The sequence below is a fragment of the Triticum aestivum genome, chromosome 5A (assembly GCF_018294505.1).
Source record: "Triticum aestivum cultivar Chinese Spring chromosome 5A, IWGSC CS RefSeq v2.1, whole genome shotgun sequence".
In the NCBI taxonomy this organism is placed as follows: domain Eukaryota; kingdom Viridiplantae; phylum Streptophyta; class Magnoliopsida; order Poales; family Poaceae; genus Triticum; species Triticum aestivum.
Genome location: NC_057806.1, coordinates 692,320,311 through 692,333,010, shown reverse-complemented (window position 1 = coordinate 692,333,010; position 12,700 = coordinate 692,320,311). Strand labels below are relative to the sequence as shown.

General features: G+C 44.1%; 1 protein-coding gene across 3 annotated transcripts; it reads right to left on the bottom strand.

Moving 5' to 3' along the window:
• Nucleotides 1-1,093: 1,093 nt before the first annotated feature.
• LOC123106058 (mediator of RNA polymerase II transcription subunit 12) lies at nucleotides 1,094-12,471 on the bottom strand. 3 transcript variants are annotated; one of them, XM_044528257.1, is made up of 12 exons: nucleotides 11,843-12,471; nucleotides 10,843-10,902; nucleotides 10,486-10,591; nucleotides 10,270-10,341; nucleotides 9,428-9,481; nucleotides 9,203-9,310; nucleotides 8,618-8,767; nucleotides 8,197-8,538; nucleotides 5,809-8,090; nucleotides 2,702-5,293; nucleotides 2,088-2,406; nucleotides 1,094-1,904 (listed from the first exon to the last, which is right to left on the bottom strand). In XM_044528257.1, exons 1-12 carry the CDS (start codon nucleotides 11,974-11,976, stop codon nucleotides 1,467-1,469), a joined length of 6,657 nt encoding a protein of 2,218 aa, XP_044384192.1. In that variant the 5' UTR covers nucleotides 11,977-12,471; the 3' UTR covers nucleotides 1,094-1,466. The 3 variants fall into 3 exon arrangements, with proteins under 3 accessions (XP_044384192.1, XP_044384193.1, XP_044384194.1); XM_044528258.1 differs by having other exon boundaries at nucleotides 8,197-8,532; XM_044528259.1 differs by lacking the exon at nucleotides 9,428-9,481.
• Between the last annotated feature and the right edge of the window lie 229 nt (nucleotides 12,472-12,700).

Below are 12,700 nucleotides of genomic sequence, written 5' to 3'. Positions count from 1 at the left end.
AACATAATACACACATGCGAGTGGCCTTGAGAGCCTTGCCCGCCACTGATGGACTTTTCCCACCCTCCACTGCTAAGCATTCCTGCAGTAGTGTATGGTCGGTTTGAATCCACAAAGCATCGGTGGTTCCTGAATTTTTTGCAAAGCAAGGTTTTTTCGTCTACCATTTCTTTAACTATCTATCAAGGCAATCACAAAGGAAATTTGATGAGCAGGGGAGCATAAGAGTCGAGTAGGAACCGCATGGACGTGCATCCTCGTCTTGGATTTATTTTAATTTTCCCAGTAGGATGGCCGCATGAGTCGTGGACATGACTTGATTGGACACATGTGTGTCGAGAGAGTATTTAGGATTGCGCTTGACTCGATTGGTATCGTGGGACTAGTTAATGAACTTGATATGGGGGCGCCAATAAGGTTCACCGTGTCGATAAGAATCCACAAGTTACAGGTGTCAAGTAGCATGTTATCCTCAAGAGCAGAGCATTGGATGCATGTTAAGCACGGCTTGTGTATCCACGTTTGCTACCCTACCAATAGCCTCGGGTTAAAGCATTAGCAAATGCCGCACAGTACCTTCAAGAAGGGCACAAAATACGTCAGTATTGCCTAGGTGACTCGTTTAACGAGCATTCCAAGGTATTTTCTAGTGGATAGCACCTGCTCCATCCAGCCTGCACCCAGCCCCTAGCTTGGTCCTTGAAATATTTCTAGTCAAGAGATTCATTAAGCGCGTACAAAAAGATCTTTAATATCGTCTCTCACATTATTTGGACAGCCCTTGTAGAAATGTACATATAAATGACTTATCACATTGGTACGGCACGGTGGCCCAGACATCACAATTTCTGCAAAGCAGGCTTTTTCATCTAGCATTTCTTTAAGGGTGTAGCTAGCTCTCAGTCTACTGAGATTCAACCAAGACTCAATCAAGTGACATGACATGCAAAAAAAAAGTAAGAAGAATTTTTTTGCATGGATTTTAATGTAAAGTCTCACATATATAGCTAGTCTAAGACCCAAGTCTCAATCGATTAAGATTTAGCAAGACTGTTTCTTTAACTATCTATCAAGGCAAAATCACAAAGGCTCATATATCAACAGGTCAAACCATCTCAGTTAAAAGCAGCAGCAGCAGAGCAACTTGCACCACAACCAGACCAAAGAATATATGAGCCTTTTCGGCGAATCAGCTAAGGTGCATCACCAACATCATCCCTCCTAAACCTGGATAATTAATTAAGCTACACAGGCAGGGCCCGCTGCTCGCGGAGCGGACTAATGTCCCCCACTATGTACACCGTCGCTCCTGCGAGGCGCCCTAGCAACAAAACAGGGGCAAGGTCGGTCGGTATTCTACACGGGGCCGCCACATAAGGCGGAGGTTTCCACCCTCTTGTACACTGGAGAAGAGTTCGGTCCGGTGCGAGAACAGGTCGCCCTCGCTGTGCCGGCATGGCTGTGCGTCAGCTGTCGTCGTCCAGAGACCCGATGTATGTCAGCTCCGTCCTCCGCACCCTCACCGCGCCCTTGAGCCAGCTGCACGCCTTCAGGTTGGAGTGGTCGGGGGCGATGCCACTGGCACTGTTGCTTCCTGATGATGTGGCGGGGCAGCTGGTGCCGTCCTCGAGCAAGGTCCAGGGGTCTACCTCCATCTCGGGGTCTTGGGGAGGCAACACCGCCTTGCTTCTGCTCGAGATGTTGGTGGGGACCCAACTGTGAGAAGTGCTTTTCTGTTGAGGACCTGATGTAGATGGAGTGCTCTGGAGTGGTGACAGTGCAGCCAAGGACAGCTGGGGAGGCTGGCTTTGTATACTAGGGTGTCGAGCTGGTGGGAGAATCGGCATCGCCGCTTGGATCCTTCGCCTGATCGCTCCAGGCAACTCCATATGGTCCAAAGCAGACTGCAAAAGAAAGTTAGCATTATTGACAGTGGGGAAGTAAAAAGTGGCAGAGAAACACAATTCAGTAAGTGCATATTAACAACTTGTGGCATATTCTGAAGGAAACGAGACATTATTATATATAGCACATGACGCAACAAGAAAGCAAGTAGCAGCAGTTATCAATTCAAGCACTGGACTGACCTGCAAGGCCACAGCCGCTTCATTATCAAATGCAGGGATATCTCGTGAGGCTCTGACGGTTGGCTTGGAAACTGGCTTCGACTTCATCCAACTTGGTTTGCAATTGCCAAGCAGCGCATGGAAAACACATAAAAGCCTCTCGAAAAGACTCTCGCTTGGGCGATCAAGCAGGACATCCATGGGAGGTTCCAGCAAAGAGTCGACTTCCCGTCTCGAGGCAATCAAACTGGCAGGAGGAAGGGGCGAATCTGCATCTTCATAGATTATGCGTGCCGCAAGCAGGCTTAGTATCGCAGGAGCAAGTGTATGCCTCATGCCCCTAGAGTTTTTAGTAAGAACATGAAAATACAAGAGTAGTCATTAGTATATTAAAAGAAATAGTCACAAGTTGCACTTGAGGGACAGCAATGCCCTAAAGTATCAAAAGAATAGAGATGTTTCACACTACCTAAGCATGCTAGTGATCTAGTACATGAAATACACGTCACACTAAGAATTTAAAACTAAGCAATGATGTTTTTCAATAGATGTTAATCAATTGAAAAACTAATATCAGGAAAATCTCCGAGCAAAATTAAACTTCAAACATAACTATATTGTTTTTCAATCCTTACCTATCTGCCAGGATTACTTGAAGCAACCTGATAATAAATTGGAGGCGCAGCCACACTATTGCCTGCAGAGCAGATGCTGAAGGAGGAGTTGGATCATTACCCACCGTGACTCGCCTGCCAATATTTGGACTTCCACCTCGAATTCCTTTACGGCCACTGGATTTGTTCGATGAAACATCATTTCCTGAAGGAACTAAACCAACATGTTTGGCACCATTTCGTGATATTGCTTTGATGTGTTCACTGACAGTTCCCATCTGTTTGATCAATTCACCAGCAAATATACTGCGAAATTCAGGCGAACTCCTGTCGATGCATGGCAACATAAATTCAGCAAAGGCCTTCTCAGTTACATATTTATTAATATTAGATCTGATGGCTTCAACGCTTCTATCCACATTATTTGGGGTACTTTTGCTTGGCCTTTTGGCATCGGCGGGGTCATCCACAACTTCTCCTTCCTCGATTGGAGCTGCTTCCAATTTCCTCTTGGCACTTCTGTTAGCCATTACATCAGTAAGCAAGCTGGACCATCCCCATGGTTTCCAAACCTGTGCCTTTATTGGAACACCTCTTCGTGTAGCAATAGTAAGAAGCTGCTGTCTTGTGGACTTGCGTCCCAGAACAGCATCTTGCCCTTGAAGGATCCATTTGACATCCACGACAAGTGACTCCTGTAGCTTCCCAAGAAGGTGGACAACTTCAGAGTAGAGAGGAGCAGCATCAGGTCTGGCAACTAATCTCGACAGGATGATTTCAGTAAACCCTTTCTCGCTTTCAGATAGTGTAAAGCTCTCAGAATTAGGGGACAGCTTCCGAAGTCCGTCTGCAAGTGTCATCAGTATCGGCATGGGTATCTTACTTTTTTCAGCTTTATCAAGTTTTTCTGCAAGAGCCTGTTCATCTAAAAGAAGCCTCAACTCAACCCATTGCCAATGGAACTTTGCAGGTTGGAGGGTATCTAGGGACTGAACAAGCCTCTCCGATAGGAGTTTTAACTCATTCTCTTTTGCCTCACCAGGTTCCGAACCATCCACCTGAATAACTGCTGGCGTTTTACAATCAACAAGGGCATTCAGAAAAAGACGGCCACGGAGAGGCATGAATAGCTGCCTCACATTCTTGTCAGAGCAATGTGTTTCAAGCATTGCAGCAAACTCCGAATCACCAACATCAGCAGCCAGAAGATCATACAGCTGATGTGTATTACGAAAGCAAATATCACGAAAAGGTTGATGCCTAGTGATGTCATTTATTGCATTTGCAATAGACTGATAAACCTGCATGTCTTCACGGCTAAGGATATACTGCCTCCAACGTACTATTGCAAAAACTGAATAGGCTGGAGGAAATACCACACTCAAAGGAAGCTTCTGCTGCAATCTCGATAGTGCAAGAACATAGGACTCGCCAAGAATGTCTGCAATAAGCCCATCATAGACGGTTCTACAGTTCCCCAATAGAATCCTAAACCAGTGAACCAAAACCTCTATTGAATTATCCATCTTAAAGGTTACAGCAGAACGGGACGCACCATTAGTGCTAGGTCTCAAACCTCTTAGGACCTGCTGAATTTCCAGGCCATCTTTTATTTTCAGGACAGCAATCATCCGCTCAAGACTGACAGCTCCATGAACAACAGCACCCACAACAAGCGCAGAGATAGCAGCGGCTACTTTTCCAGCCCTCCCAACAAAGCCTTTCCCTGTGGTACTTAGAGGTTCATTTGTATGATTTCCATAGGCATCATGAGTCTCAGAAGATGGTTGAAACTGATTGCGCTGGACCTTAGGAGGAGCAAAAGCTGCTGTAACAGCTGAAGAAGCTTCAACAGCCAGAGCTACTTCAAAAACCCGACTGAAGCGATCCCCAAGAGCTTCTTTCAGTAAGCAGAGAGAATTTATGTGGATGTGCAAAGTGTGCCGAACAAAGCTTAATGAATTACCAATAGAAGCAACTCCATGATAGTTACCCCCTGCAAAATCCAAATGTTTAGCTATGACATGCCCGGCATTCACAACAACTGCAGAAACAGCAGAAGCAACTGCAGAAACAGCAGAAGCAACTGCTGAAGGGTCTCCATCTGGAGTTGCTCCTCCGTTTTGCCTGATACATTCTACTAAGCCCAAAACAGTGTCATGTGCAATTTGATAACTGTCTTCCTTCTCAAAAGAGGGACTCTTGGGTGCTGCAGGAATTTTCTTTTCCTTCAAATTGCGTTGAATCTCTTCAGCTTGCCGCTGCACTATCTCCTTCATATTTGGAATAATTCTTGAACCCCTTCCGCTAAGCTTTTGACGGACTTGATCATCAATCTCTTCACCTCCTAAGACTCCCGAAGAGGAAACAAAATCACCATCAATCGACCGACCATTATCAAGATCAGCTAGCAGTCGCTGGTCACATGTGGTCCTAAAATTTTTCTCCCACCTAACCACACTAGCCACATCCCTATATTTCCTCAAAAAATACCGGGTATAAGGAAAAGCTGCTGGTGCAGGATGCCTTGCAGTTCCTAACACAAAATTTCTGTTCGTTGAAGCATTGAGGACTTCAGGCAAGAGATCAGTTGCAAGAAGTATGTTCTCGTACCTGTAAGGATTACATAGTGGAGCCATCAGAAAAAAAAATCAATATAGCAGTATATAGCTAAGTTGAAACATCCGTTCATCACAGATGACCATCTCTCTCGCTACCTTCTAGTCAAGGAACTTAAAAAAAACACTGAGCATGTCTACATATAAAACCAGAAACATAAGTAATTCTTATTAAATTGTAGAGCATATCAGCACATAGAAACAAAACAGTGTCTACTTTTGATAGATAAATGGTGGTGGATATATGAGGACAGACTGCAGACATCACACAAGTATTGGTCATTTCTCGTAAACCTTCATGCCATGGAACTCGATAAGGCAAAACACACGTGAAATCACCACAATTTAGGCCACGTTTTCGTTTCAGATAGATGCGTATACAACAAAACAGAAGGTGATGCATTATCCTCTATACTAGTGACTAAAATTTCATTATCTTCTATTCCCATGTTGCCTGCTTCATGTTTGTTTAAACTGAGACTAATGGAATCAACATTAGGAGAAACTTACCTAAGCAAGGATGAGAACACAAATGCCTCACCGACCTGACAAACTTGGTTATCTCTGTTCTTCATATGTGCCGCACTTCTCCCAACTTGACCAAGTGTACCCATTCCTCCACGAATTTTTGCTAGCAACCATACAAGGAACCTTGCAGCAGAGGCTAAATCACAGCATGTGTCCAGTATATAGAGAATTGACATCAGTTCTTCATCGCCTAGCCTCCATTTGGACACAGTTTTGTCATCAGGCTGAGAGGAAAAGGAGCTTATGGAATTGCTAGCTTTGCAAGCTGTCGTTTCATTTCCTTCAACAAGTTGCCTTACTGATTTCAACAACCACACAGAGATGGATCGCCTTTCAAGCAATCTAAGTTTCTTCAATGACTTCCCAACTTCAGCCAGATTTGTCATCCTCGTGTGATCAGCATCTTTGCCACTGTCACCATCAGTGCTAGGTTTATGGTGAGGACAGCTCAGCTTGCTCTCGCAAAGATGACTTGTAGATGCCTCCCCCTGACTGCCTTCAATTTTAGCAGTCGCAAGCTGTGCAAGATTCTGTGTTTTGCGAACCACTTTAGCTCTACCTCTAGAAGTTTGTTTAATAGACTTCAGTGCAGGTTCAGCCTTAAAAGATTCCTGTAGCTCTGTCCCTTTCCTCACCCACCAAACATCCTCCTCGTCTGACTGAATCAATGGGAAGAAAGGAGAGGTTCTCTCATCCACCTTTTGTCCATTAATCCTCATACAATCCTCACAGCCATTTTTTGCTTCTCCGGTATCAACTTGTGTCAGTGTTGAAGTAGACGATCCTTGAAAGTTCATTTTAGTTTCATTTTGTTCTGATTCTGCCGAGTGAGGATATATAAAGCACAACAGGCTCGACACCAGAACTTTCACATCTTCTACTTGTTCAGGCACACCGCCGTGATTAGTACCTCCTGATGGAATTCGGAGGTAGGAACTTGAAGTATACTCACCCCTGTTATTTGCATCAAATGACTGACCACTCGAAAGTTCAGAAAGCACAAGGCGTCGCTCACTGGAATATGTTGACATCAGCTCATGCAATTGTTGCTCTTCAGCAACTACATCTTCCTCGAGAATATCAAATAAAGACGACCCAGGAAGCTGCTTTAAAATTCTGTGGTGCCTCCTTTTCCTTTCCATATCTAGCAGAGTACCATTCTTATCGGTTACTCCACTAATAATTAGCTGCCTTACATAAGCTTGAGGATAAAATACACCGCTGCGAATAAGCTCTATGATGAGAACATCCACACGTTTAAAACCTGCAGCACTGCTAACCTCGTGTTGATCCAGCCAACACACAATGATGTCATGCAATGGACCAGGACTTTCAAAGATATCCTTCCTTTCCTTCTTCTCCTCCTCATTTTTTCCATTACTTCTCAATCCAGAAGAATCACCCACCTTAGTTGCAGCCACTGAAACATCATTCAGCGAAGAACCTTTACCGATATTATTCATTGCAATGCGACTGCTACTCTTAGACCGAGACAGTTTATTCATCTCAGTCATTTTGCTTTTCAAGATAGACACCGCCAGATGTATCTGAGATGAATCTCTTCTTCCTGTAAATTTTACATTCTGACTGGGAGATGTACGGCAATCACGATAATCACATGTTGCCCATTCACAAAGAAAAAATATGGAACAGATTAGGGATAACTCAACAGTCCCAATCCACATTAGAGAAGACTGCAAGCAAGGACTGACTTCTTTAATCCACCTTTCTTCCATTAATGCATCAGATAGATCATTAAAGAGAGAAGAATACGCCATTGTCAAATTTCCTGTGACAAGAGCCTTGTCCAAAGCCTGTACCACTTTCGCTGCACCACGTGCATGGACATTAGGACTGGCAAGAGTTGCCAGATCAGATGCTCGTCTCTGAATTGAACAGACAGCATAACCACAGGACAGATACCGGTACACATCCCGCCTCTTAGAACTAGACATTTCACCACCACCAGTTATCTTCAGCAAAGCACCTCTACCATATACATCAGGGGCCACAAATGAAGGGAGAGGAAAGAAGTCCAAAGAAACAAATGTATCTGGCACCGCAAGTACCATGTATCGCAGTAACTCAGCTATAACAGAATTGATAGATGACCTTTTTGGATTATCGACAGCAGAAGCATCACTCAGACGTCTAACCAGAATTTCCACGAACATGCGCACATATGTTTGTGAGAGAGTGATGGTCTCAACCAAGCCAAGTACAATAGGCAAAAGAAGCTCCAAGGCCTCAACTGAATCTCTCTCCTGGTGGAGGGTAGAAGCAAATCATTAACGAGAAAAAAAAACACTGTCAAGGGAACTGAAACATCATGGAATATGACGAATCACTCTTTCAATGCAACAAAAGTACCTGAAGTTGGTAACATAACCATTCAATAAGTACCGAGGGAACTAGCAATTCTTCCGTTAGATGCCATTGGACAAGGCGAACCATATACCACCATTTGAAGTGCACCAAGGGCTCTTCAGTGTCTCCACCAGCTGAGGGCGCTTCATGTTTCAATTTTACTTGAGTTGCTCCAGAAATAAGCCCTGCTGACGGCTGTTCTTTAAAAGACGGATGTGCCTCTTTTAGACTAGATTCGTCCAGAAGCTGTTGCAAATATTCAACAACATCCTTTGTCCACTGGTTAGATCGTTGATTATCAGAAGCACCAGTTGAGATACTGCTGGATGTTGGTCGAACCTGTGGCTACAACAGGACTTTGTTACAATTATATAATATATGCCAGTTGGTAGGAAGCATGAGATAGCTCAGAAGAATTGCAAACCTGATTTAGGTATGTAACTTTCACAAACCATGTTGCCCTTAGTAATGGAACATTACATCGAGTAAGAACATCAAAAAGTGATTTCCTACGATAACCATGAGGAACGTGCTCAGATAACAAACGCAGTCGCTTGTTTGGCTGGGCAAGGGCCTGCAGAGTAATGGCACACAAAAACAAGAAAAATAAGTTAAGCATAGCGATGGCAGCAGCAATGTAACAAAAGTAAACTCGGTGCCAGTAAAAACCACAAATCAAGATTCCCATCCTATTAGCCTTCACACCCTTTCTAGATGCAAATTTTATGAGATACAGCAAGGGAGATCTACAAAGATACCGCCTATGCCAACCAACATAATAATCGCCAAATGGTAATAAAGGTTTGAAGTCCAAGAAACTCCGCAAAAGAAATACAGTTCATCATTAACTGGTATGCAAATACTGAACTAAAGAAAAACACCTAACCATCATGCAAAGATGAGTGAGATAAAGTGTTTGGTGAAATAGATAACAAATTGCAGAACTTTTGACAGCATCCCATTTAAAAGAAATTTTAATAATAATAAACAGAAGGTTATTTCGGCCAACCTCAGCCCATTTTCTGCGGGAGTCTTCATTACATGGTCTTTGCTCCGGATAAACTCCAGGTTTTATCAACAGTGATCCAGAAAGAGGAACTCCATAAACTTGGCCAGCCTATGAAAACAGGAAAAGTCATTGGTCTGTTTGACATATCAGAAGATAAGACATATCAAGTTTGACAGACATCCACATTGAAGCAAATTAGCCAAATCAAGAGCGATGACGCGATACCTTTCTCTTTTGAGCACGAGATTCATTAATAGCCCTTAACCGTTTCTTTAGTGCCTTTAGAAAACAATGGACAACAAAAGGTGTGAAGTGTAGCCGTAGTCTCCATCCAATACATAAAATGGACAAAGAAGGAAAGAAACAAACGTAACAAAGAAATGAAAGGTGTGCTTTTAAGGTTCCACGTGCTATCCATCAGCGAGAAAGGTTTAGCAACTAGTAATCCCTGACAATCACATAATGCATCTAGAATCGTCCCCTGAGCGCTTCACATTGAAGTCACGTTCTTGAAACATTACAGATCAACAAGGTAAACTTAATAGAATCTCTGATTCAACTCAAATACAAAAGGAAGACAGGCCAGCCTGGCCTTCCGCATAACCAGCCAAGTTGAACCCCAAACCCTGACAGCGCGCTAGATGCTACCGTCTCCACACAGCACCCAAAGAGAACAGAAGCAAACAAGCCACGATATCAAACATTGTATGCATGGATGATCAGCTAGAGCAAACAAGCATTTCATTATTGATGATAGAGATCAACTAGCCATTACACCATCCACAATCCACAATAGCAATTTGTTTTTCAGGCTAGTGAACTAAAACAAACAGAAAACAGATGGGCAAAAGATAATTCCTGTTTTACAGTCAACCTATCATCAAATCATCTATGTATAAACTCGTACAGTACAAAAGGTAAATAAATCTGTAACACCCAGGTGCTGATTGGGTTACAGAAAGGTGAAACATAAGTGGTTAGGACTGAAATCATATCATAAAAAATTTAGCAGTAACTAGTTATACATACTGGCAAAACAAGATACTCCCACGACCAAATTTTCTTACCTCCTTGCATTTTCCAACGATATCTGGCTTGCAGAAGTATGAGATATGACTAAGTACGATCTCTCTTGCTTCCTATCAAGCCCATCAAAGAAATAATAACAGTCAAGAACGATAGATATGTAGTAAATTTATAATTATGTGTAAACCCCTGACAATATTCAATAAGCAAGGGGGTGGCCCTAATGCATCATACAAAGCTTTTATTCCCAAACGCACCTCTATTCCTTCAACAGTCTCCTTGTACCCAGACTGTACATATTCTTTGGTTAACGTCTCTTCAGGACAGTTTGGTGTTTGAGGATAGAAGTCAGGTGGTCCAAGCCTACAAAAGAGCCATATCGAAGAGGACTGCTGAGTGAGACTAAGTGAAGTCATATCACAAGACAAAACAACTAGTATCTGTTGCCGAAAAGAGCAATGGAGATGTGTTCACATATGCAAACAATGAGTCAATGCTGAAACTAAGGGCAAAGAAAGTAACCAAAATACAACCACTGTGAGGCGGACAATAAATTAATAAGCATACTCTGGCTCTTTCAGTGAAGTGCTTTTGGTTCAGAAGTTAATACATACTTGTTGTTAAGTGGTTCCCTGTCACACTTTAGCCTGTACGGAGCTAGCTGTTGTTGTCGCCTGAAAAACAGTAGTATTAGGAAACACAGGTCACAACCTATTACTGGCACAGGAAAATGCAAATGACAGATTTGGATAATAGTGTCAACTTACTTCACCGGAAACATGGCAACAATTAATTGATTTTGGCACCAGCATATTGTTTTTCTAGCCATCAAGAACCCTATGTTCTACTACCTCCATTCCAAAATATATGACGTTTTGGCAACAATTAATTGATTTTGGAACGGAGGTAGTAGTTATATTAGAAAATGTGAATTTATGGTATAGGATAAAAGTGACAAAAGACTCTCCTTTTTAGGGGGAAAAAAGATGCATTTTTTATTCCTCGAGTTAAATTAGCTGTGAAGGTTGGGGGTTTATTTCACCCCAATGCAAAACAAAAATCTCCATTTTGCAACAAACAGAGTCTGCAGTTCCTTTTTTGTTCAACAATATAGATTGAAGTATAATGTAATGCCATAGATAATGAATGATACCGCGAAACTGTGAAGTGTTATTCAAAATATGAGCTAGCTAGTCCAACTTAAAGACAAATGACAGTAAATATGATGGCTTAGCTTGCACTTGGTTCAATTAAAATAGCTTCGCCTGTACAGCACTAGGTTGTGACAGAATAATAGTTCATATAAAGGGTAGCTATTCATTTCTTTCCATACGCTGAAAATTCCAAGTATAGCATACAGTGGGTTCATTATTGGAAGTTCGAGCGTACACGTGGCGTAGTAACGGAACGCAGTAATGCCTCTAACGGAACGCCATTACTACGGCGCCATACCTTTTAGCTTACTGAGTAATTAGTGATCCATGAGAGACTACTGCTAACTGAACACAGACTAACTGGCGCGCCTCGGCTCGCTAACACTAGGCGATTGTCGATACCGGTTTGATTAAGCAACTAAATTTGCACGGGCAGAGCAGAACAGGGACGTGTTAATACCTCGGGTTCAGGGGGTAATTGGGCGGAGCGTAGGGCGAGACATCGAGCCTGGAGCTGTCCCTGCCGCCGGCCGACGCCGGGCCACCGCTAAACCCAGAGCTGTTGCTGTTGCCGGCGCCCGCGTACCTCTGCATCTCGCCCAGCGAGTCAGCAGCAGCATGCCGCTGCCGCCGCCGCGAACATGGGCCGGGTCCCCCGCGAAACCCTAGGGGCGGATCAGGGCGCCTCCCCGCCGATTCGGGCGGGATCCGCGCGCGCGCCGCCCGGATTCCCCGATCCCAACCCCAAAGCTAGGGTTTTGGCGGCCGGAAGTCGGGAATCCGCGGAGAATTTTTCCGGAAAAGGGAAGAAAGGCGCCGGCTTCCGGCGCCGGAGGAGGAGCTAGGGTTTCCCAATCGGGCGGCCGGAACCCTAGGCGGGGCAGCGGCGCGGAGTGGAGGGGAGGGGAGCAGGAGCGAGCGCGGAGGGGGGGACGGGGCAGTGACGCGACGGCGATTGGTGCGGGGGGATTGGGCGATGTAGAGAGAGAAAGTGGGGGAGCCGGACGGAGTTTGACTCTTTTTTAAAGCTGCTTCCTTTCCTTCCTCCCTCCCTCCCTCGTTGCTTCCTTCCCCTCCGATGGATTTTTCTCTCTCTAGGACTGGAGTCGATGGTCGGATGGGCTCTCTCTCTATCTCTAGTTCTCTACTGCTGGTCACTCTCTCTCTCTCTAGATTGTGACGACGATGATGGATGGAGAACAAGAGGGATCTGGTCTCGACAAGAGTCTTTGTCCTATATATGTATGCCCTCTTGGTGGCATAAAGGTGAGAAACTGAATCTCTAATGTCCCAAAAATACATCACCTTTGCATCTTGG

Bases quoted from the DNA above. Each gene is read 5' to 3' on its own strand.
- LOC123106058 (XM_044528257.1), bottom strand. From the start codon at position 11,976: ATGCAGAGGTACGCGGGCGCCGGCAACAGCAACAGCTCTGGGTTTAGC. The intron at 10,592-10,842 runs GTATGTATTAAC...GCTCTTTTGTAG, and splicing joins AGGGAACCACTTAACAACAA to GCTTGGACCACCTGACTTCT. The intron at 5,294-5,808 runs GTAAGTTTCTCC...TAATCCTTACAG, and splicing joins GTGTTCTCATCCTTGCTTAG to GTACGAGAACATACTTCTTG.